At 38.0% G+C, this 26,321-nt stretch overlaps 1 protein-coding gene across 3 annotated transcripts in view; it reads right to left on the bottom strand.

Annotated features, from left to right (window-relative positions):
- SLC5A12 (solute carrier family 5 member 12) overlaps positions 1–26,321 on the bottom strand; it is a 56,741-nt gene continuing 30,420 nt past the window's right edge. For 2 of the 3 annotated variants that reach the window (XM_012452230.3, XM_012452229.3), the window contains 7 exons: positions 25,511–25,623; positions 16,501–16,568; positions 12,611–12,697; positions 9,971–10,137; positions 7,703–7,806; positions 2,576–2,703; positions 1–434 (listed from right to left, as the gene is read on the bottom strand). In XM_012452230.3, coding sequence (XP_012307653.1) covers positions 285–434; positions 2,576–2,703; positions 7,703–7,806; positions 9,971–10,137; positions 12,611–12,697; positions 16,501–16,568; positions 25,511–25,623 — 817 coding nt within the window. In that variant the 3' untranslated portion in view covers positions 1–284. The remainder of the gene's footprint in view (positions 435–2,575; positions 2,704–7,702; positions 7,807–9,970; positions 10,138–12,610; positions 12,698–16,500; positions 16,569–25,510; positions 25,624–26,321) is intronic. The other variant, XM_012452231.3, reaches the window with a different exon arrangement.

Below are 26,321 nucleotides of genomic sequence, written 5' to 3'. Positions count from 1 at the left end.
TAGTGATGAAATCCAGTTCTCATTTATTCAATAAGGAAATAGTCAAGGACATAAGGAGCAAGCTGGTTTTTTCTCTGAAAGTTGGAGTCTTTCAAGGAATATCCTAGGAAACAGTCATTTTGCATGTAGCTATAAATAAGTACAAATAGGCACTGGACATCCCTACCTCCTAGGAATGGCAACTATACATGTCTGCTAACCAATAGGCAAGACGTATGTGGAGTCTCTGTGTGTGTGTGTGTGTGCATGTATGAGTGGGTGTGTGCATTCATACAGGTATTGCCTTAGAAATGGGTAATCTCAAAAGCCATATTGTTGTAGCTTTTATCCTTGGGATCATAGCCTGGAACATGTACCAGGCTTTCTCGCCTCAGTCCGTTTGGTAAGACAGATTCAGCCCCTTGTTTCCAGTCACTGCCATTCTCAAGATTTTCCTGAGGAAAATAGAAAGACACATATTAGCAAGATAGCCTTGATGTACTCCAAATTAACCTGAGAGAATCTTGCTTAGGCCTTACCATCAAAAAATTATATGTAAGTACAAAATAAACATAAACCACTTTGTCCTAAGACATTCTCTAACTGATAATTTTGATAATCCACGTAAGGTACTATTTCTAATGATAATAACACCAAAAAGAACAATTTAGTGAGGATTTATAGTATGTCTTGTGTTGCATGGAGAAATTTATACATCTCTCATTTAATACAGCAATCCTGTGAGGTAGTAGTATTACCTTATAAGGAGAGACACAACTGTGTCTCAGATAGAGATGACCCCCTTTCTATCTGGGAATAGGAGGCCCTCTTAATAATAACAGGGACACCTATATGTAAATTCCCCTGGATGCTAATCAACATTATTTTTTTGGCAAAGGAGCCCAATAGTGACACAAGGAGTGTCCCCTCCCATTCAAGTTAGCCTCGAGGACAGAAGCTGCCTGCATTAATTTATTATTTATTCCAGGAAATTCTGTCTTTCTGAGTCTGCAAATCAATGAGTAACTTGATCTATTGCTTCTACAACTTCCTCAAAATTCATTTATACAAACAGTCTGCTTAACCAGCTACCTTCTCAGCAAAATAAATTGCCCATCTGGGTAAATAACCTTTTTCTCAAAAGTATAGATTGTTCAATGAAGCAAACTCCTTGCTTGTCAAGCCACTGTTTAATTATCAAAACTGACTTTAGGACCCTCACCTATGTTTTCCAATTTTAAATTCTCACATCATAGTTTTGCCCAGTTGCAATAAGAACCTTGAATTGAAAGATCTACCTTAAGTCACTTAGGCTCAGAATCCTATAAGTGTCTGCACCTTACTTTCATATTCTGAGCCTCTCTGTCAACGTGGTGCCCTCCCCTCCTGCCATAAGTAGTAAACTCAGCTTTAGGTGATATACATGCTATTCTGCTGTTTTCTAAAGAGGAGAGCAATGGACACCTCAGAAATATTTGCCATGATATGGGTTAGGAGTCCATCTCCTAAAGTCCTAAAAGAATAAAATATCTGGGACTAAAAGTGAATATAAGTTTAAACTAAAAAGAAAAATACAACAACAATAACAACAAACCACTCCTGCCCTTAATCAAGCTGGGAAGACAGACGCTGATAAGGCCAGCTGCTCCCAAGGTCTGGCAGTCATCAAATGCCAAAACAACCCTTTGAGTGACCACTGCACTCTTACCAATGCTGCCCCAGACAGCTTTGCAGTCATTTTCTACTTCCCATAGACCCCTTTTAGAATCCTTCAGTGGGAACCCAAACCTTATAAAGACATATTCTTCCTCCCCCTTGTTGAGGGTGGCATTCCCCAGTTCCTCTGGAGTACCCTACCTTGCTGCATCAAGTTAGTTAAGTCCAATTTTGCCTAACTAGAGGCTCTTTCTGGTGGTCTTTGGCTGATGAAGCCTTAATAGTACTTGGACAGCGTCTCTAGTTCTGCCTGACCTAAACACACTTCTTTTTCCTGGAATAAGGAGAGCTGAAGAGTTGGAGAGTTAGGTGCATCTTGCTGCTTCTTTGCCTGTACATTCCCACCATGGCCTTGTTTTACATTTATATCCCATGGAACTAGAAATGCTTGTGTCCATGTTGCTCTGTGTAATTCCCCCCACCACCCGCCCAGTTTTAGGATTTTAAAAAAGCTGAAATTTAGGAGTTAAATAATTTACCCAAGGAATGTAGGACACGGAACCAGGATTAATCCCAGGACTGTCTGACTCTAAAGTCCATGCTATGAACTGTTACAGGAGAATGTGCCTTCAATTTGTTCTTTTTCTATTCACTTTGATATTTTCCTAGAATTTACCTTCACAGGGGTTAAAACAAACTTTGAAAACTGACTACTTGCAATGCCAGTAATTCAGCTCAAAGGCACTTTTACCTACCAACCTATTTATGTGCTTAAAAGCTGATTAGCTGAGGTAACTCTGAAGTTGAAACCCAAATTCTTTGAAGTTCTAACATTCACCACCTTCGCTTTCCAGTGCGTCTTTGCAGCCAGTTCAAATGGGCAAAACCAGGAATCCCTCTGAGTACATACACATTTTTAGAAGCTCAAATATCAGCTCACCTGCTCTATCACACTGTCATGCTGAACTCCACACCAGCATAGTCTTTTGTACTTCTTGGACCAAAAGCAAAATAAATTACCAACTGGTCTAATTAACAGTGGTTGAATATCCTCACCTCTTTGGTAACCTATTAACAAAAGAACAAATAGATTATTAGATGGTTGCAGGCCACCAGTCTTTCTTTACAGATCTAACATTAACAACTTGAAAAGTAGATTACTTTTTAAAATAAGGGTGAAAACAGGACTGAGTGGTTAAGTAACAGAAACTGGTTAACTGCTGAAAGGGGCAGGAGTTTGTTTTTAAACATCAACAAATTGTCAGGTCAGATAGGCTCATGACTGTAGCGTTAAACAGAGACAACCTATTTATTTTTAAATATCTATCATGGAAAACTCTACTAGTACCCTTCTTCGGCCAGCAGAGTGCTTATCAGTAATTATGCAATTTCTTCCTTTAAAAAAAGCTCTTGAGTTTTAGCCGAACCAGACATATTAATATTTAAGATCATCTAAGTCTGTATTTATAAAATTAGAAAGTATTTTTATTGTTCCTTCTTTTGTTTCACCCTAACCTCCTGAATAAGCAATACCCTCATGTTCCTCCCAGCTATTTTAAACATTCCTCACACCTCCTCATGCCTCACACCTCCTTTTCTTTTCCTTGAAACATACCTGTTCAATGTCCTATTTCTTCAAATCCTGCTGTGGAACAAGAGTCTAATTGATATTCAAACCAACATGTAAAGGCCAATGATTTTGCTCCTCCCAGAACTTATGCAAATTTTTAAGTCATAAAGACTATTCACTAATACCCAATCTTATTCAATTATAGTTATTAGTCCCATAGTCAGTGTAGTGTAAAAATCCCTAGAGGGGGAGTGGATTAGCGGTTACACCATTGATAAAATTCCTCTTAAGTGCCAGATACTGTGCCAATTCACAAACTTTTTCTCAAAGTGTTTTCTTGAGACACACACACACAAAAGGAGATGTTTGGTTGGTTGGTTGTTTGAGACACAGTCTCATTCTGTTTTGCCCAGACTGGAATGCAGTGGCATGATCTTGGCTCACTGCAACTTCCACCTTCCGGGTTCAAGTGATTCTACTGCCTCAGCCTCTGGAGTAGCTGTGACTACAGCTATGTGCCACCACAGCTGGCTAATTGTTTGTATTTTTGGTAGAGATGGGGTTTCACCATGTTGGTTAGGTTGGCCTCGAACTCCTGACCTCAGGTGATCTGCCTGCCTCAACCTCCCAAAGTGCTGGGATTACAGGCATGAGCCATTGTGCCTGGTCAAAAATACAGATTTTTTAAATTCTAAATCTGAGGTTTAAATAATGTATTCCCTGGGATTATGTCACCCCGTCAAAAGACATTTGACCACATAGAATTTTACTAGTGTCAATAATAATATTTATCAATTACTGAGTGTATTCTACATACTGAGCACATTTTACACAAATTATCACTAATCCCTATAAATAGGTAGGCATTGTTATTCTATTTCATGGATGAGAAAATGATAAACTTTTCTATGAGCTGATAAATGATGAAGCATATGTTTAGTTAAACATACGTGATCTTAGAGTCTGTAACCCTCCATTTGCCTTAATGTGTGTATGTGTGAGTGGCAGAGGAGGAGTTAAAAAACCTCAGAGTCCTATCCAAGGGCAACTCTGAATCAGAAGAATTTAATCTTGGACAAAGCCATTTCCAAGGTTTCAAATAGGGAAGAGTTTTGTCTCTGAATGAACCACACTAGTATCAAACACTCCAACAAATAATGTAGATCTATTGTCACTTAAGAGCAGGTCCTGAGATTTGCTAAGAAGGACAGGACTCTAATTCATTTGGATTTAGATTCTGTTTCCTTCTAGAAAAAAGATAATATTGCCTTTTGGAGATAGTAGATGGTAAAACAAAGTATAGGGCTATAATTCTCACAGGTAGGAAAGTTAAAAATGAAAATGAAACTCAAATTCTCAAATCAGAATCTCTGTATTTGCCTTCAATTGTGGATTTATCATCTCTTTCATAGCAAGACCTTGGGGATTGGGCATGAGTAGCTGTTGAGAAAATTGGTTGAAACCAAGTTCATCAAGAAACTACAGGACTGTGAATGCATTATGTAAGAAAAGAGAAGGTCAAAGGGGATGAGATCATTTCCTGTAGAGAAGTGGGTTTTTCCTAAGGAAAAAGAAAGTTCATAATTGCAGAGGAAATGTCACTAGGTGTATAGTAACTTGGGGTGGGTTGGAGAAAAGTTCCCCTTCCTCTGGACCGAAGCAACTCTATGCCAAGGTACTGACTCCATGAGCAGAGTGCGACCTAAAATCCATTTCCTACATGGTCCCTCTATGGGGCACAAGCCCCAAAACTCTCAGCAGAAGTCCCGAGTACAAGATATAGGCTTAAGTTGAAAGTCAGGAAAGCCAGGTTAGGAATGGAAAGGACATAAAATTTCAGAAAAAAAGAGACGGCCTATAAAGTTTCAACAGAAAGAATGGCATGAGTGTGTATGTATGTGTGTGTGAGTATGTGTTACAAAGAAGAGAGAGAGACTGAAATAAGGTAGATTACATCCAAGAATCAGAAATTAAGAATAGTATCAGATTTCGCCACAGCAAACTGAAAGCTAGAATACAACTGAGCTATATCACTATATCTATATTACATAGAGCTACACAATTCCTGACAATTTATAAAGTAGTGCAGTAAATTTCTCTGACATGAATGATCTAATACAAACACTAACTTTTTTTTATGTTAAGAGATAGATAGTAAATATTTTAGGTGTTGCTGGCCAAAGGATTTTTGTTGCCACTATTCAACTCTGCCTTTGTAGAGTGAAACCAACCATAGTCAAGAGCAAATAAATGGGCAAGCTTTGTTCATAGAAAAGTTAAAAAAAAAAAAAAAAACAGGTAGTAGGCCGGATTTAACCTTAGTGTATGAAACCATAATCTAAAATATAAAATAATAGACTGATAACTGAAGACTTTATAGCTGAGACATGCAGCTTTATGGTAAATGAGAAAAATATAGTAAGATTCAGATAACTATGAACTACTATACACTGAAAAACAGAGTAGCATTAATCTATATATACTGTCCTGATAATGGGATCTTTTGGTCACTTGATAAATCAATAATGGTATTTGTATTTGATTTAGGAAATAGTATTTTCATTCCACATGTCTAAAAAGGAAAAATTAAAAAAAAATAACTTTCAGCCACCCAGCAGAATTTTATCAGTAAAAATGAAGAATTTAAAGTGTATCTTGGGCCAAGATCTCCTTTCAGAAGCTGATGCAAAAAATGATCAATGATGTAAACTTTCTGGAGTTGCTAATCCACATACATAGACATAATTCTATGTGTCAACATCTATGAGTAACATACATAGCATATCTTTGAGGTGCCTTATTTTATCTGGAAGAAGTATAATTGAAGACATCACCTATTAAGACCAAATAAGACCAAGATAAAATATGACACAAGGAGAACAGGCCCACAAAAGGCCCTTGTCCTTCCTTACTGACCCTATTCTACATTTAAACATTGTAAGACTTTCTTTAAAAGATTCAGTAGGTATTACAGAAGATTTGTTAAAGCCCCTAAGTGAGCAGACCTGAGGGTATCAGATTAGCACTAAGGCCTCATTTGGAAGACAGGCATCAGGAGGCAAGAACATCTGGTGGTCACGTTCAAAAATTCTTCCAAATGTTTGAAGGTATAATTAGACTTTGGTAGAGTGTTCCCTCTGGTCTTGAGGTCATTTCACTAAGACCTGGCTCATTTGGAGAAAAAGAAAACATAGGGATTGATATCAGAAGAACTGTTCATCCTGAAAATGTCAAAGAATTTTCAATCAAATTTAATATAAGTGCTGCTGCATTAACCTAAGAGCATACTAATTCTGGTGCACACATGGAAAATATAGACTGGCAAACCACTGGATTCCGTGTGTACATATTTCCTGCTTTAGAAGGAAATGTTCAGGTAGCCAAAACCTTGACTGTCTTCTAAGTGGTGACTGACCACTAAACTGAAATGTCTAGGTATATCTCACTAGCATTAAGGAGTCACAGATGTCAGGATACTAAGGCAAAATCTAAACAAAATGAATAAACAGTCTTTCATCTGAAACCACTTACATAAAGATATTTAGAGAGTTGTTACTATGTGAAAGACTGGGTTTACCAGATTTATAGTGTATTCTTTATCATAGCCAAGATCTTCTTAAATTTCAGTGAATGGCTAGTGACATCATACCGAGAACAATAGGGCATTGGAGCTTGCATATAACATTTCTCGTATACCATCATCAAAAATGTTGCCATTCAGGTTTTGTGTTGAGTAAGAACGTTGGTGATTGCTCGTTAGTATATAACAGTTGTGGAAAAGTAGAAAACCTTAAAATTTTTTTAGCTAAAATATATGCTCCAAGGAGGTGGAGGGATAAGAGTACAATGAACTTATTCCACCCCATTCCCTCCCACACTCTCACCACCACTACCAACCCCTCATGAGCTTTGACACAAAAGGACATTAATCCATTAAAAGGGCAACTATGGATGGTAGACACTGTTGCTAAAAATGGCTTGCAGTAAAGCTGCTCACTGCAGAGAACTCCATGACCCTAGAGGAGCAGCCTCCTTTGGGACAACATAGGTAAAAACAACAGTAAGGCTTTCCTTTGCTTTTCTAGTACATTAGCAAAGGCTGACTCCATGAGATAATAAGATGTTGATGACAAAATCTTGTCTCTTACTGAGATGAAAGGAAAAGAACCACTCGGAATACTTAAACTTACTTGATGTTTGTGACATTACAGAGGATTTTTCATACTCCAGCCTTGAGGGGACATGTGTCAAGACATCTTTTTTTAAAAAATAATATATGGGAAATATTTGAATATATGTTTTAGATATTAATAATCAGATATACAATAATGAAGGGGATTGCTTTTGTATGTCAGCTTGGAGAGAGTAGACATCTCTCTGGGAAGAAGGGATTTTGTGGGAAACTTGAATTCAAACCAGTAAGCCAGCCAGCCAGTCCACCAATGCATGTACTAACCCATGTTTTCTTTAGTTCCAAAGTGAGGAATTATAACCAACCTGTTATGAGGCTGATGATTACTCCAGCAGCAATGCATCCTAGGCAGCCCACTGCACTGTAGTAAAGGTAGGAGATCGAGTACCAGGTATCAGCTATTGCAGGTCTGTGGAGAACAGCACATGTCACCGATTCTGCATTCTAAAGACCCACAGTAATGTAGAGGACTGCTCAGGATTCATTTTAGGGCCTGGCATCTCAAAAGCCTAAAGCATAACTTTTTGCCGTTTAAAAAATTATATTTAGAGAAGATGTGTTTTGTATTCCAATCTATCCAATTCATCCCTGAATTATAAATATAACAATATATATACTGAATTATAAGTATTACAATGAGGATTGTGTCTTTCATTCCATTTGTATTATTTATTCTTCAGACATTTATTAAGCCCAGATTTAGTGCCAGGAATTGTGACAGGCATTAGTGATATAAAGATGAGAAAGCCACAAAGCCTACATATAAGAGCTAATAGACAACCATAAAATGGGTTGGTTTGCCTGAGTAGAAAAGGTATTAAAGATTTTGGTAGCCTTCAGAGAAAGTATCAAATTCAGACTAATGTGTGAGATGATACCTCATTTTGAGAGAACAATTCATAATCAAGCAAAGAGGGTACTCAGGGCCAGGAATTAGCATTCCAAGAAGAGAATACAGTAAATATATGCAGGAGAGACGAATCAACACGGTTTATGGGGAACTATAGCTACGTTTAAATTATTTGATATAAAATTTATGGAAAGAAAATAAAACTCAAAGGCAAATGGAAGCAAGATAATGGAGTGCCTATTTGGAACCTAAGTCAAAATGAATTTTATGGAACAATGAGGGACACTACTCTGGCTCTTGAAAGATAAACAGATTTTAGGAGAGTAGAAATGAACACTAAAAGACATTCCTATAAAGAGAATAGTTTGATTAAGGACTCAAATGTAGGAAAGAGTGGGATCGGCATAAGGTAGAAGAGAAGGAACAGAATTCAGAGTAGAAGGAAAAGAATGGTTAATAACATTAATAAACATTAAAACCACAGGAAGGTTTTAATTTTGGCAGATACTTAGCTCCAGGATAAAAGGGCTGTGTTTTTTTCCACAAGCACACGAATCATTGAAGTCATCTCCATGTGGTAGTAATGAGTTCAGGAAGGTGCTTCAGAAAAAATAAATCTAGTGACTGCTTGGATAGAATGGATTGTATTAGAAAAGAAGAGAAGATAGAAAAATAGAGTAATTAAATAATACAAATAAGATCATTTCACTTTTCTGGACTTTGTGAAGATGAAACTAGTCTCAAAATTGACAAAGACAATGGAGAGGAGAAGATATGCTGGGCCGAGAGAGACTTTCATAAATGTAATTCGCCATATTATCTGGCCAGTTTGAGAAGGCTGGACTCAGAGGGAATGAGCCAGTACAGGAAGGTATTGATGATAATCAGAAAGGGACTAATAAAAATGAGGTACTTCTCTGGATACACAAAAACCACAAATCCTGTATTTCTAGACTTGCTCGTACGTACAATTAGAATGTGAGAATGAACATTTATTAAAGTCATAGTGCTACTTGCTAAATATATATAATCTTATCTCATTTGATTCTCTCAAAAATGAAGCATAGTAGGTGCTAATACCCTGATTTTTTCAGTCAAGGGCTCTGAGAATTCAAGAAGTTACAACTTACTAACTTGTCCAAAGATACAGAGGGAATAAATGGTAAAACCAAAATCCAAACCCAGGTATTTCATATTTCAAAGTCCACAGTCTTCTGTCTACACCATACTATCTGATGCATTTTGATACTTTTGTCATCTACCCCACTCAGAAGTAGAAAGGGAAATCCTCTGTTAAACCCTGTGTCCATATTGCATGGTTTAGAACCCATAGGTTCACAGCAGTGCTCCTAACTCAGCATGCCCGTAAGCATTATTCTCATTGCTCAAAAACTTCTTCTTCTCAGTTTTATTCTTTTGAGGACATTATGTTCCTCATACTCAGTCACCTGTCTTTCAACCCTCCAGTGTTTTTTGTGTTTTGTACTCATATCTCCAATGAACTCTTTCACCAAATTCGTTTTTGTATGTCTGAATACAGAGGAATGGACATCTGCAGAAAGCTGCAGCCCTGCATGGCACTCTTCAGTGCTGGGTACCTCCCAGAGTGAGTCTCATAACAGAGCTACATATGTCTCATCAGACTTATCTCTGAAGAGTGCACTTCCCTCTTACTGGGTGACCCACTCTCTGGGACTTAGTGCCATCTTAAAAATCAGCATACCTGCTGGATAGTACTGGAGGCCCTGTTGCTGTCACATTTGATTTGATACATTGGTCTGTTGATAGAGGCAAAGGCCATGTCTTAGAGGCTGGTGCAGGGTAAATGAAAGCCCCAATGGCCACCCAAAATGACAAGGTGATTCCAGTAAGAAGACCTCCTAGTGCACCCTGGATGAAGAAGAAAAAAGTTAATGGGAAATTTGACAAAGGTGTCTATGGAAAGAATAATGAGATGAGGAGTTCTATGCCTTAGAGATCCTGGCTGTCCATCTCAAATCTTGGCTACATGTTTTGGAAACAGCCTACTCAAACTGCCTTCACCTCAACTCCCATAACGCAGTTTTATTAAGGAGTATTTTGTTCTTTAATTGAAGACACCAGATAATTTCATGGTGATCATTAGATTTCTAGCAATAATTTTTTTCTCCTTAGGGTTTCTTTCTCTTACTACTTAAAAAGATGCTGAAACCTCAGTTCTCATTGGAATACTTTCAGAGGTTAAGGAAAACTTCAGATATTGGAGATAATGCAGTCATTTTGGTTATTGACAGCTTTTATACAGAAATTATTACTCCTATTTCTCTTCCCAAGAACTCTGACCGAGTCCCCTGACTCCCTAGTTTGGATATTTTTTTATTTGAGTCTGAATACTAGCAAGTGCATTTAATAGTCTTGTCATTTAAGGTTTATATTTCTTAACAAATAGTGAAAAGTCAAAGAGCAGTTTCTCTTGTAGAGGAGGCAGAGCAATCTAGCAGAGATTAGGACCACTAGAAAATATCATGTGATGCTCTGGTCACTGCTAGGTAGCTGAGCCTTCTCAATCAGAGAAAACAAACCTTTTGGCTTCTCTAGTTGTTCAGAAAAAAACAAAAGAGACCTCGGTAAGAGTTCCAGAATGCTTTCTCCATTATTGTTTGAAGAAACTAAATCAATGTGTGTGATTTGAATACTTGTGCTTTGGTCTAAACTAGTGGTCTGAACATTTCTAATATAAAAGCCAGACAATACATAGTTTAGGTTTTGTGAGTCATGCGGTATCTGTCACAATTACTTGGGTCTTGTCTTATAGCATGTAAGTAACCATAGACAATATCCAAACAGAAGAGCCTGGCTGTGTTTTAGTAAAATTTTATTTATGGGCACTGAAATTAGTATTTGATATAATATTTATGTGCCAGAAATATTATTCTTTTGACATTTTTTCCAACCATTTAAAAATGTCAAAATCATTTTTAGCTTGAAAGCCATACCAAACACAGGGGGGCAGCTAGATTTGGCTTGATGCATACCTTTTGCTTGCCCCTGGCCTACCAGTAAAGGGCAAATGGATTTCAACTGGAGGGCTAAGCCTGGTTGACCTATAATAGCTAGCTGGAGAGCCATGTTAAGACAGATTTTGAGGTTGTAGCCACGTTCTGTGGCAAGGAGAGCCACGATTGCTTAGTAGGATCAGCCATGGCCACTGATGAGGGGAAAGGTAACAAAAATTTATAATATTTACTCTATTTTAGTAAATATCTAGGCAGAGGATATGTCTTAGAGGCTGGTGGAGGGTAAATGAAGGCCCCAATGGTTGCCCAAAATGACAAGGTGATTTCAATAAGAGAAGTCAATGTGGTTTTCCTGATCAAATAGAAAAAAACTACTAATATAGATAATAAATTAATGTTTACAGTGTACTAAGATCTTATATAGCTAGCTCCTACTTTTTGTGGCTGGGATATTATCTTCTCTCACATTATCTCCCCAAAGAAACAATATTCTTGTCAACCCCAATATCAGACAAGTGATTAAGACTGCTTGCAAAGTGCTGCAAATACCAGAATGCTTGCTGTCAATCAATCTCTTTATCTGGCCCCACAAGATTTATCTAGAAGAGAGGTCAATAGGGGTCAAGTAGCCACAGAGACCTAATCAGGTATACTATCTGACAGAGACTTTATGGAATACCCTATAGTATATACATAAATAAGTGTAAAGTTAAGCTTTCTGGAATCTAAAAACTTTCTTGAAATACATGCATTTAAGTGTGCACGCACATGGCAATAAGTGAAAAATGGCAATTTTGCTAGATTGAGAAAATTCTGCTATTTTAAATATTTTAAAAGTATGGTTATACTGTTTCTCCAAATAATTAGTTTGCCAGAGCAGCAAAATGAAGATCCAGCTGTCAGAACCCAAGTTTGTCCCTTCTCCCCTACATAAATTAGTTAATTAATTAATAAATTTAAATTAATTATAAATCTAGGTAGCTATACACAGAAAACAATGAAATTCACATTTATAAATATGAATTTTCAAAATTGTGTTTCAACAAAACTATTCTTGAATTCAATATCTATTTTACAGTGAATGTTGTGGGTCTTTAATTTAGAGAAGACTTAATTTAACCTTAAAGAGTAAGCTTTGATGTCAGGATATATTGTAGTTCATGACTACCTCTTTTCTTTTTTCATTTCTATTCCCAGAAAGACATCACTGAAGTCAGAGATAGGTAGGCTAAAAGCTCTGTTTAATTCTACTGTGGATTCTTTCCTTGGCAAAGACAAATAGTTTTCCCAACAGGGGTGAGAGAAGAAAGAAAATGGCTGGGCCCAGTTTTGACTGGGAATTGTGAAGACGGCTGTGGGATCCTTACCTTCCAGTTCACAAAAGGGAACAAGATTCCCAGGGAGAATAAACCTAGCATTGGTCCCCCGCACATGCCATGAATGCTGAGGGCAGCCTGTGGAACAAAAGCACACCAGATGAACCCCTCGCTCAAGTACATCTGTTACTTACTGGCATCATCCCTCTCTTAGACCTGGGATGAAATTGGGTCCTAGTTCTGACTGTGCCATTTATTAATTATGTGCTTTCTATAAATCATTTCTCAATTCTGGGCTCAATGATAAGCACGATATTTACATGCGTGTGTATGTTTGCATAGTAGAAAAGCAGGCAACCTGAATTTAGTTTCAAGTTCAAGCCGAAAATCATTGAACTTCAGAGTCTTCTTTCTCTATAAAAAAAAATGAGGAGGTCATAGAACCAAGGGGACTTCAAATCACCCCCAGCTGTAATGCAAGTTCTTTTATCCAGAAAGATGGATTGTAATGCACGATTGGTTTCCTCACATATATTCTTAACAAAATGGAGGCAGATGAGAGTAAAGCCTTCCTTCTTCCCCAAGCATTGATACTTGAGTTAATATTCTTCGCTTTTTCTCTGCTGACTGGTAGCATTAATTCACAGTTTCTAGGGTTGCTGAATCTGGAAGCTAATATACTAGTGATTACATAGGAGAGTCAGTAAGTTAGTAAAGGTAATTTTATCTTCCCCTGTGGGAAAAATATTTGATAATCTCTTACAGTCACTAGCCATCATGCCTCAGAACAAAAATGCCTTCACATGATTAAAAAAAAGTGAGGGGTGTGGGGAGGGGAATTCAAGAGTTCCTGGATTTAAAACTATGTATATTTCTGTAGTGTACAAAAGCAAACTAATTTTAATTTTTACCTTTCTTTTTGCTAACATTAAGTATGTTTAATGAGAGGAAGACTCGTAGCTCATCTAATTCAGCCTTCTTATCAATGCCCAAATCCCTTCTAAGCTACTCATGCAAGTACAGGACGATAGCTTTGTGCATTGGGGTTAGGGTGGCCTTTGAGGCTTGGGCAGGATATTTTACCTTGCTATGCCTTAGCTTCCTCACATATCACATGGGTACACTAATACTTGCTTCCCATTTGGGGCCATGGGGTTTGACGAGTATTCAATGTGGAATCCAAGAAAAACACAGAATAATGTCTGAGGACTAGAGAGCACATAAAGGCCCCAAAATGTTGACTACTACTATTATTATCTTTTTATTACTTCTCTTACCTGCTCTATTAGCGAGCTCCGATCCCTGAGGCATGCCATTTGATTGCTGGACTGTTATGATATCTAGAAAGTTTTCTCTCAAGTTGAGATTAAAATGTGTCTAGAAGCCATTAACAGCTCTTAGCAGAATTAGCTGATAATCATTAGGAAAGCAGCATATTGGATAGAACAACCTTTCTCAAAGGAAGCTTGGCAAATCACTAACTGATCTTCCCTGCTGCTATTTGACCCCAGCCCCTCCTGCCCCTCCTTCCCCTCCACTCTCCACCCCATTGTGGTTCTGTGGTCATATGTTTCAAGTGAAACAGGTTTCCTTACTACAGGATTTTTTGGAGCCTTCAATATGCCCCTGTATCATGTGGATTTTGGAGAGTGGAATGCAGGGTGCCGTGTACTCCAAAATCTTCTGACTGTGGAAATTTTCTTTCTTGGAGCATGTCACAGGATGAGGCGTTCCAGAACATATTTTCTAAAGTTTTAAACCAAAGCATTGAAAAGGTCTTTGTTTAAGGGACTTAAACTGCCCCACCCTCACCCCCAGCACCACCCATAAACACATAGGATAGGTACCGGGTGGTTTCGGAAACACGAAGTGAAATTAAACCTGGCTCTATACTTCATCCCTTTACTTGGGTTCTTGTCTTCTTCCAATGTGTAAAATCTGAATATGAATGTTGTGCCATTAAATTCAATTTAGTAAGCCTGTTTGGAAAATTAAATAACGGAATTATAGTTGCCTTTTTTTGCTCATCAAAGTCAGCTGTGTTCAGAGAAATGAGTGGACTACCTTACAGGCAAATACCTCTCCTAGGAAACGAGGGGTCACAGTTTTCATTTCTTGCCTATCAGCATCTCTTAAACTACATGGTATACATTTTAACCAATCAAGAAGGTGGGTCCGGCCTACTCATCTGAACTAAGTCAGGTGGATGAATGCACCACTCACAACTTTCTCCTCACTACAAGAATCATTTTCCTCCAGTCTTTGGAGGAGTCTTTGCCTATCTGGATCCCCTCATACTTCAATTGCAGAGAAGCTTACAATACAAATATCTCTAGAAGAAGACAATTTAGTGACTCAAATCATCACCAGTTGGACATGATGATACTTTCTTAAGAGTAAATACTGATTGTGGGGCACAAGTCATCAGAGGTGACTTGAAAATATAGGTTCCATGAATAGGAAAATTAACCTAAAACAAATGCCTGAGATCACTAAAGGCAAACCTCATCACCTTGCCACTTCTGCTGTGTAGATGGGTATATATCAGAGTGCTTCAAACATTATGAAGGGTTTACAAAGCAACTCTGAAACAACAGTATGTTAATAGTTTATTAGAAAGGTCACCATGTTTCCAGTGCCACAAGTTCTTTTATGTAGACAAGTGAATTATTCTATTGCTTAACTCTCCCAGATTTGTTCCCTAAATCCTAAAATGGAAATAATGAAAGTTATCTAAGTAGTCATTGGAAGGATCAAGTAAGTTACACTGCTCTGGGAATTAGAAGACATTCTATAAACATTAATGATCACTATTCACTCACTGTGACTCATATCTTCATTTGAAAAACATTTTTGAAAACTTATGCCATAATAAGAAACTTTTAAATGATGTTCAGATTACACAAGGCTGGATGTGGTGGCTCACATCTGTAATCCCAGCACACTGGGAGGCTGAAGCCAGTGGATCAGTTGAAGTTAGGAGTTCAGGACCAGTCTGGCAAATATGGCAAAACTCCATCTCTACTAAAAATACAAAAATCAACTGGCACCTGTAATCCCAGCTACTGGGGAGGCTGAGGTAGGAGAATCATTTGAACCTGGGAGGCAGAGGTTGCAGTGAGCCAAGATTGCACTATAGAGCAAGACTCTGTCTCAAAAAAACAAATACAAAAACAAAACCCCACAAAGACAGAAGGGGACTGAGAGAATCAGAGTAGAATCTGAAGATGTGCTTATCTGATGCTGCTTTGTGAGTTGAGCAACATGGGAAATGGGGATCGGTGGCTCAAGAGACTTGGGTCATAAACCTAGCTTTGCCTCTAACTGTAAGAACTTGAACAGGATATTTTCACTTTTTTTCTGTAATCACCTACAAAATGAAGGTGTTGAAACAGATTATCCATAAGGCTCCTTCTAGCACTGATATTTTATGGAGAGGGGAATTGTCAGTTCAGCTTGGATGATAGGTAGAGGTGAGTAGATATCCCAGTTCTACCACTCTTTAATCATGTAACTTTGAGACAGTTACTTCTTAGTTTCTTCATCTGAAAAATTAGTACATTAATTATGCTACCTTTAAGAGAAGTGATGAAGATTAAATGAAATAATACATTTAGGCCTCTGCCTAGAACATAGTGTTATATAAATGTTAGATAAATATTAATTGTTTTTACTATTATTATCACCACTTTTATATCAAAATAATAAATTCTCAGATGTGAATTTTTAGGAGTTTCTAATTTTATTTCACTATCCCATCACTAGTTTTAATAGTTTCCCCTTCTGAAAGTGATTTTGGTTAACATTTTACATGTATTTTTAATTTGGAGCTGGTATTATTAAATGTCAGCCTTTGAATCTTGCGGGAAGAGGCAAGACATTAGAAGAGAGTGGGGGGAAGTTGCTGTGAAATCAAATGTGTCTTTTCCTTCTTTTGTTACCTGCAGAACACCTCCCATGACAGATGCAGCCACAGCCATACATGTACACATCACGCCAAACAAGAGACCTGAAAAAAAGAAAGAAAAATTACAACCATAATTTCCTCAGGGATTCCTGACTTCAAGGGATTCCTTGAGTCCCCGCTCAGAACTGTCTCTGATGCCAGCCCTTTGCAAAGGGATCTCAGCACAGATTGCCCTCCCCATTCAGCCATCATCAGCCCCAAGAGAGGCATTTAGGAAGTCTCCCTACTAAGAAGTTTCAATGACCTGCTTCCTCATGTTCAGGTGAAATGAACTTGTATCCAGCCTCAAAGGTTTTCCTTCTAAGTGTCTAGAAAAAATCTGTTATATGGAAACAACGTGAAAATGTGGGAAAGATCCAGACCAATCTAGACTAAATTGGTTGAAGCTAATTCCAGGGCAACCACCCTCCAGCAGGAAGCTGAAAAGTAAGCTACTAATTCCAGGATTCCAATAGTTTTCCATCTTAACAATGGTTAAATAATGTGTACACATTCTACCTAACAGGTTTTGCACATCTGGAAAGTTTTTCTGATTCTTCCCTTTGGTGCTTTATTTGTATTATCCTTATGGTCCTTAGATATATTATATAATGATTTGTTTCCATATCACCATAAGGGCCTTCAGAGTATGATGTTCTTCTGGTATCACAAAAGCTCACTAAATGAATCACTATATACATTTTAGTCATCTTTTAAAAACAATGTCTTTTTTTTTTTTTTTTTTGAGACAGTGTCTCCCTCTATGGCCCAGGCTGGAGTGCAGTGGCGCAATCTCGGCTCACTGCAACCCCCACTTCCTGGGTTCAAGTGATTCTCCTGCCTCAGCCTCCCAAGTAGCTGGGACTGCAGGCGTGCACCACCATGCCTGGATATTTTTAGTAGAGACAGGGTTTCACCATATTGGCCAGGCTGGTCTCAAACACCTGACCTCGTGATCCTCCTGTCTTGGCCTCCCAAAGGGCTGGGAATAATGTCTTCTTTTAAACCATCTTTTAAAGAGTCATTGTTTTATATATACCTTTGTTTAAAAATCATCTCAAAAGTACCCTGAAATCCAATAATAACACATAAACTAAATAATAGAACGGCAAAAAGTAGCAGATAGACAGAGACAGAGCCACAGTGACAGAAACAGAAAGAAAACTATTATGTTGATTCTTTTTAAACATTCTCCATCAGCTATATATCCAGCACAGTTCCCAATATGACTATTAATTCAATCTTATTGAATACTGACCATAGATTAGACATTGCACCAGATGCCAGTGCTATAAAGTTAGAACTTGATTCCTGTCTCTAACAGCTTTCATTCTAGGAAGTAACTACTTGTAAATTAATCCAACAAGTATATGCATATGCCCAAGAACAGTGCCTGGTAAACAGCAAGTACTATGTATTTATCATTTTTATTATTTTATATCAGATTTGGTACATGATATTTCTTATCAGGAATTCACTCTTGAAATCAGGCTAGTAACTTTTGAGGCAGTCTTTTCCAACTTCTCAATAAGACACAGAAAAATAAGAAAACGTCAAGATTGATCAATAAGCACTTGTTAAAATTCTAGAAGTGTTCCCACTATCTACTATAGATAAATTAGACTACAATTAGATAGATAGACTACTATTAGACTATTAGGTAGGTAAAACAATGTTTGCCCTGACTTTGTATTGCTTCATGAAAAAGGAGAGTCCTATATGCCTGAAAAACAGAACAAAAGATGTTTTTTTCTCTCCTTCTGACTGCTCTCTCATTGGTCCAATGGTTACCTGTTCAAATGAAGTTCTAGGCAGCCATCCCTCAGTTCAAAAGTTCTTTTTTTGTGCTGACTAGAGAATTGATTCTATCCTCCCCACAAAATCTTGATACTTCCACTAGACTGCAACCAACAGCAACCTGCCAGGTAGGAAGTTTATGAGAAATTTGTGAGGATTCCATAGACACCTGGAATATCTCCCACAAACAAAGCAGTAGAGGGAGAGAAAGCCCCACAGTTTCAGAAAATGCTATGGGTTTTCCTAGTTTTCTGAATCCAGAGGATCAGAAAACAAAACACAGGCATAGGTGAAACTTCTACCTCAATCAAGCATATCCATGGATATCTGCTAGAAACTGGGAATTATACTAGCAGCAATGCCCAACTGCTTGCTATCAGCTCTCACTGAGAGTGAGCAGAATCAAGGCAATTCAACAACCCATTTGGCAAACATGTGGTCAACATTCCTCTCTTCTTCTTCAAGCACAAATAAAAAAAGAAAATAAATATAGAATACATGACAAAATGTTGACAAAAAGGGTAACAAATATATTAACCTAAAAACTGAAATAAATAGTATGCTTTCTGCAAGTAAATCACTTTAGGAACCAGAAAAAATAATTTAAAACTTTGACAATCTTAATATGCTGCAAGAATACACAGACGCAATGAAGCAAGAACATACAGGTAAAGAGAAAACAAATAAGATGAAAAGAACAGTAAAATGGGATGCAACACCAACAAGTTTAGATGAAGATGGATTCAGGTGTGATAAGGAAAAATCACAGGAAATTAAAATTAGGATAGTTGACTAAGCAATTCCACACCTAGCTATTTATCAAAGAGAAATGGAAACATGTACACAAAAAGACTTGTGCAAGACTATTCATAGCAGTTTTGTTCATAATGACCTCAAACAGAAACAGTACAGGCTCATCAATAGAAACAGATGTTAAAAAAAGATTTGTGGTATGTGCATATATGGCATACTATTCGGCAATACAAAAGAATAAACTATGAACACACACAAAGCGTCATGTCATCTCAAAAACTTTATGCCGTAAGAAGGGTGTTACCAAAAAAATGCAATTGTGTGATCCCATTTATATAAAATTCTACCCACCGCCAACAAGAGCCCTGATAGACTGTGGAGGGCTGTGGGTTGTCAAGGCAGATTTGAGCAGTGGCTCCGTGCCAGTGGCTGCAGTAAGCTGTCCCAGGAACCTGGGCAGAAGTTTGGACTAACACCAGTGGGATGGACCATCCCACAGAGAGAGGAGGCAGAGTTGAAAGCAGGGAAAGAAACCATAAGGCCTAGCAGCCCCACCTCCACAGAAGTCAAACTGAAGCCCTCGCTAGAGAGCTTGGAAGCAACTACACCGGTTTGACCCCAACCAGGAAGATTTAGCTCTAGGAGATAGCCACTGGGAAGGCAGGGCCAATCTCAGCTGCAAATAAACTCCGGGAAAGGACTACCCACCCACCCAATAACCTGACTGAACCAGAGAGAGCCCAGCAACGCCCTCTACAGGCTAAAAAAGATATAGCTCCAACCTCAACAGAAAAACGTCCACTCAGAGACTCCTCCTGAAATCACCAACTTTAAAGATCAAAGGGAGATAAATCCACAAAGATGGGAAAAAGCCAGTGCAAAAAGGATGAAACCATCAAAGAACAGAACACCTCTTCTCCTGGTGATCACAACTCCTCACCATCAAGGGAACAAAAATAGACAGAGAATGAATTTGATGAATTGACAGAAGTAGGCTTCAGAAGGTGGGTGGTAACAAACCTCTGAGTTAAAAGACCATGTTCTAACCCAATGCAAAGAAACTAAGAACCTTGAAAAAAGATTAGACAAAATGCTAACTAGAATAACCAGCTTATAGAAGAACATAAACAACTTGATGGAGCTGAAAAACACAGCATGAGAACTTCATGAGGCATATACAAGTTTCAACAGCTGAATCAATCAAGCAGAAGAAAGGATGTCAGAGATAGAAAATCAAATCAATGAAATAAAACGAGAAGGCAAGATTAGAGAAAACAGAGTGAAAAAAATAAACAAAGCCTCCAAGAACTATGGTATCATGTGAAAAGACCTAACCTATGCTTGTTCGGCATACCTGAATGTGACGGGGAGAATGAATCCAAGTTGGAAAACACTCTTCAAGATATTATCCAAGAGAACTTTCCCAACCTAACAAGGCAGGCCAACATTCAAATCCAGGAAATACAGAGAATACCACAAAGATATTCATCAAGAAGGGCAACCCCAAGGCACATAATTGTCAGATTCAGCAGGGTTGAAATGAAGAAAAAATCCTAAGGGCAGCCAGAGAGAAAGGTCGAGTCACCCACAAAAGAAAGACCATCAGACTCACAGCGGATTTCTCGGCAGAAACCCTACAAGCTAGAAGGGAGTAGGGACTAATATTCAACATCCTTAAAGAAAAGAACTTTCAACCCAGAATTTCATATCTGGCCAAACTAAGCTTCATAAGTGAAGGAGAAATAAAATCCTTTATGGACAAGCAATTGCTGAGAGATTTCATCACTACAAGACCTGCCTTACAAGAGCTACTGAAGGAAGTACCAAACAGGGAATGGAAGAACCAGTACCAGCCACTGCAAAAATGTACCACAGGGTAAAGAACAACAACTCAATGAAGAAGCCACATCAACTAATGGGCAAAACAACCAGCCAGTAACAAAATGGCAAGATCAAATTCAAACCACCCAATGCAGGAGCACCCAGATATATAAAACAAGTTCTTAATGACCTACAAAGAGACTTAGACTCCCACACAATAATAGTGGGAGATAAACAATGAAATGAAGGCAGAAATAAAAATGTTCTTCAAAACCAACAAGAATGAAGACATAATGTACCAGATCCTATGGGACACATTTAAAGCAGTTTCTAGAAGGAAATTTACAGCAATAAATGCCCACATGAGAAAGAAGGAAAGATCTAAAATCGACACCCTTTGGCCAAAATTGAAAGAGCTAGAGGAGCAAGATCCAAAAAAAACCTCAAAACCTAGCAGAAGACAAGAAATAACTAAGATCAGAGCAGAACTGAAGGAGCTAGAGATACAAAGAACCCTTCAAAAAAATGAATAAATCCAGGATCTGGTTTTTTGAAAAGGTCAACAAAATAGACAAACCACTAGTTAGACTAATAAAAAAGAAAAGAGAGAATAATCAAATAGATGCAATAAAAAATGATAAAGGGGAGATCACCACGGATTCCTCAGAAATACAAACTACCATCAGAGATTACTACGAACAACTCTATGCACATAAACCAGTAAATCTGGAAGAAATGGATAAATTCCTGGACACTTGCACACTCCCAAGACTAAGCCAAGAAGAAGTCGAAACCCTGAATAGACCAATAGCAAGGTCTGAAGTCAAGGCAGCAATTAATAGCTTACCAACGAAAAACAGTCCAGGTCCAGACGGGTTCACAGCTGAATTCTACCAGACATACAAAGAGGAGCTGTAACCATTCCTGTTGAAACTATTCCAAACAATACAAAAAGAGGAAATCTTCCCTAACTCTTTCTATGAGACCAAAAGCATCCTGATACCAAAATCTGGCAGAGACACAACTAAAAAAGAAAACCTCAGGCCAATATTCATGATCAACATTGATGCAAAAATCTTCAATAAAATACTGGCAAACTGAATTCAACAGCATATCAGAAAGCCTATCCACCATGATCAAGTAGCCTTCATCCTGGGAATGCAAGGCTGGTTCAACATACACAAATCTATAAATGTAATTCACCACATAAACAGAACCAAAGACAAAAACCACATGATTATCTCAATAAATGCAGAGAAGGCCTTTGACAAAATTCACAGCCCTTTATGCTAAAAACTCTCAATAAACTAGGTATCAATGGAACATATCTCAGGACGATAAAAGCTATTTCCAACAAACCCACAGCCAATATCATACTGAATAGGCAAAAATTAGAAGCATTCCCTTTAAAAACTTGCACTAGACAAGGATGCCCTCTCTCACCACTCCTATTCAATATAGTATTGGAAGTTCTAGCCAGAGCAATTAGGCAAGAAAACGAAACAAAGGTATTCAATTAGGAAAGGAGGAAGTCAAATTGTCCCTATTTGCAGATGACAGGATTGTATATTTAGAAGACCACTCGTCTCAGCCCAAAACCTCCTTAAGCTGATAAGCAACTTCGGCAAAGCCTCAGGGTACAAAATCAATGTGCAGGAATCACAAGCATTCCTATACATCAATAACAGACAGAGAGCCAAATCATGAATGAACTCCCATTTACAATTGCTACAAAGAGAATAAAATACCTAGGAATACAACTAACAAAGGATGTAAAAGATCTCTTCAAGGAGAACTACAAACCACTGATCAAGGAAATAAGAGAGGACACAAACAGATGGAAAAACATTCCATGCTCATGGTTAGGAAGAATCAATATTGTGAAAATGGCCATACTGTCCAAAGTAATTTATAGATTCAATGCTATCCCCATCAAGCTACCATAGACCTTCTTCACAGAACTGGAAAAAAACACTTTAAACTTCATATGGAACCAAAAGAGAGACCCCATAGCCAAGACAATCCTAAGCAAAAAGAACAAAGCTGGAGGCATCACGCTACCTGACTTCAAACTATACTACAAGTCTACAGTAATCAAAACAGCATGGTACTGGTACAAAAACAGAGATATAGACCAATGGAACAGAACAGAGGCCTCGGAGGCAATGTCACACATTTACAAACATCTGGTCTTCGACAAACCTGACAAAAATAACCAGTGGGGAAAGGATTTTCTGTTTAATAAATGGTGTTGGGAAAACTGGCTAGTCATGTGCAGAAAGCAGAAACTAGACCCCTTCCTTACACCTTATACAAAAATTAACTCCAGATGGATTAAAGATTTAAACATAAGAACTAACACCATAAAAACCCTAGAAGAAAACCTAGGCAACACCATTCAAGACATAGGCATGGGCAAGGACTTCATGACTAAAACACCCAAAGCAATGGCAACAAAAGCCAAAATAGACAAATGGGATCTAATTAAACTTAAGAGTTTCTGCACAGCAAAAGAAACAATCATTAGAGTAAACCAGCAACCAACAGAATGGGAAAACATTTTTGCAATCTACCCATCAGACAAAGGGCTAATATCCAGAAGGAACTAAAGCAGATTTACAAGAAAAAAACAAACAAACTCATTCAAAAGTGGGCAAAGGATACGAACAGATACTTTTCAAAAGAAGACAAATATGTGGCCAAGAAACATATGAAAAAATGCTCATCATCATTGGTCATTAGAGAAATGCAAATCAAAACCACATTGAGATACCATCTCATGCCAATTAGAATGGCAATCTTTAAAAAATCTGGAGACAACAGATGCTGGAGAGGATGTGGAGAAACAGGAACACTTTTACACTGTTGGTGGGAGTGTAAATTAGTTCAACCATTATGGAAGACAGTGTGGCAATTCCTCAAGGATCTAGAAATAGAAATTCCATTTGACCCAGCAATCCCATAACTGGGTATATACCGAAAGGTTTATAAATCATTCTATTATAAAGACACATGCACACGTATGTTCATTTTGGCACTGTTTACGATAGCAAAGACCTGGAACCAACCCAATGCCCATCAATGATAGACTGGAAAGGGAAAATGTGGCACATATACACCATGGAAGAGTATGCAGCCATAAAAAAATGACTAGCTCGTATCCTTTGTAGAGACATGGATGAATCTAGAAACCACATTCTCAGCAAACTGACACAAGAACAGAAAACCAAACACTGCATGTTTTTACTCATAGGCGAGTGATGAACAATGAGAAACTTGGGCACAGGAAGAACACTCACAGCGCTAGGTGGGGGAGTAGAGGGGAGGGGAGGGACAGCGAGGGGACATGGGGAGGATGAGGAGGAATAACTCTGGGAGAAATGCCTGATGTAAGCGATGGCGTGGGGGGCGGGGTGGGGATGAAGACAGCAAACCACCATGGCATGTATGTACCTAAGCAGCAATCCTGCAGCACACAGGATGTGCACATGTACCCCAGAGCCCAAATACAATTAAAAAAAATACTAATATTAAGCACAAAAAATATATATATCAACACTCACTGCTGCCATATATCATTATTGATTCAATTCTGCTAGAACCAGATTTCTTACTATGTACCAAGAAATATCAGTGAATTTGTATTATTTAACCTGGTAATTTTCTTTTAGAAGTTTGAGTTAGGGAAAAACAATACAGATATAGTTGAAAGTTTAATACTTGTTCAGTCATTCAAATACCATGTTTTAAAAAAATACAAAATAACACAATATGTTATTGTGTATGTCACAAGTATGTCAGGGAAAAAGAACCAGGAACAAAGTTAGATAGATATAATTTCATTTAACAAGGTACATAAATTTTCCCAAATTACCTACATTTTCTATTAGTAAGTAAATATACAATTTGTTTTTACTTTAAAAAGTAAACCATGTGAAACTGCAATTCACTCTGATAAGTGCTTAAGTGATTATAAACATAATATGCAATTGCATGATTAAGAAAGGAACAATTATTCTTTGAGGGGGTTACTGGGAGTTTGGTAATAAGGAATGATTCTTTAGAAAAGAATTTGGTTTTTCTTGTCAAAGTGACTGGCCATAGTGAGCAGAACATCTTCCCATGTAAAGAGACTAATATGACCATCACACAGCATAATCAAGAGACATTGATGTAATAAGTCTGCAGGAGTGTCCAATCTTTTGGCCTCCCTGAGCCACACTGAAAGAAGGTATTGTCTTGGACTACACATAAAATACACTAGCACTAATGATAGCCAATAAGATTAAAAAATTACCAAAAAAAAATCAATAATGTTTTAAGAAAGTTTACAAATTTGTGTTGGGCCACATTCAAAGCTGTTCTGGGCTGCATGTGGCCCATGGGCTGTTGGTTGGACAAGCCTGGTCTAGAGTATAGGGTGAGTATAGAAGAGTATCTGAAAATAAAGTCAGTTAAGGTAAACTAGCCAGTCACTCTGCTGGATCTTCAGGAGTGCAGGAATCTATATGTGGGATTCTTCACATATCTCACTGTGCATTTGTGTTTATAAGTGTGTCCCACATGCAGGATTTTGACATGTACCACATGCACATTTCATGATATGGAATAGAAGGTCCACCAGCTGTACCTACATAAGCCTTTACTGATCCAGGTGCTCAGCTTGTCGGAGAGATGGGGAAAACAGCTCTTGATAAAATCCTCAAAGGTCACTGTTGCCAAGGCATTGATGCTGGCAGCCACGGTGCTATAAGGAAAGAAAAGTGAGAACACAGTCTAAGCTAAAGAAGGCAGAGCTACCAGCCTGCCCTCTTGTCCAGGGCAGATAGATAAGGCAGGGCTCTAGGAAAAACAGATGTACACATATCTCCATCTTCTGAGACTCCATGGGAACTATGGCCTCTTTACTCATCTTTCAAATCTTTTTTGTGCTATTGTTCTTTCAAGTGTGTCTATGTGTATGTTCAGGTTGGAGTGGAGGCAGAAAGTAGTGACTACCCTAACCCAAGAATCAGTAAAGCCTGCCACTCATTAATTATTCATTCATTTATTTATACATCCTTTTATTCATTCTGGGTATCAGTCATACAATGGTGAACCAGAAAGATGTAGATCTTGCACTCTAACTGGTACACAAACATTTAACAACCAATATATACCTCCTTATAGTTGTGAAATTTTTGTGAAGGGAAATAGCAAGATGCTATAAGAGCATACAGAGGCCTAAACCGATACGTAGTTAGGAAATTCCTTCCTTAGGAAGTGACAAGCACTGGGAGGGTCCTTGCATAGTGGAAAAAAAAAAAAGATGTTCTAGGATGAAGGAAAAATTACAGATAGGTATCTCAAGACAAAAAGGAGCTGTTATATTCAACAACCTGAGGCTACCAGAGTTGCTAGAATGATATTACAATAGTAAAAGAGAGAGTGGTAAAAGGTAAGTCT

The sequence above is a fragment of the Aotus nancymaae genome, unplaced genomic scaffold (genome assembly GCF_030222135.1).
Source record: "Aotus nancymaae isolate 86718 unplaced genomic scaffold, 86718_ANA_hifiasm-v0.15.2.pri h1tg000059l, whole genome shotgun sequence".
NCBI lineage: Eukaryota > Metazoa > Chordata > Mammalia > Primates > Aotidae > Aotus > Aotus nancymaae.
The sequence above is the reverse complement of the archived record's forward strand: the minus strand, read 5'-3'. Positions and strand labels throughout refer to the sequence as shown.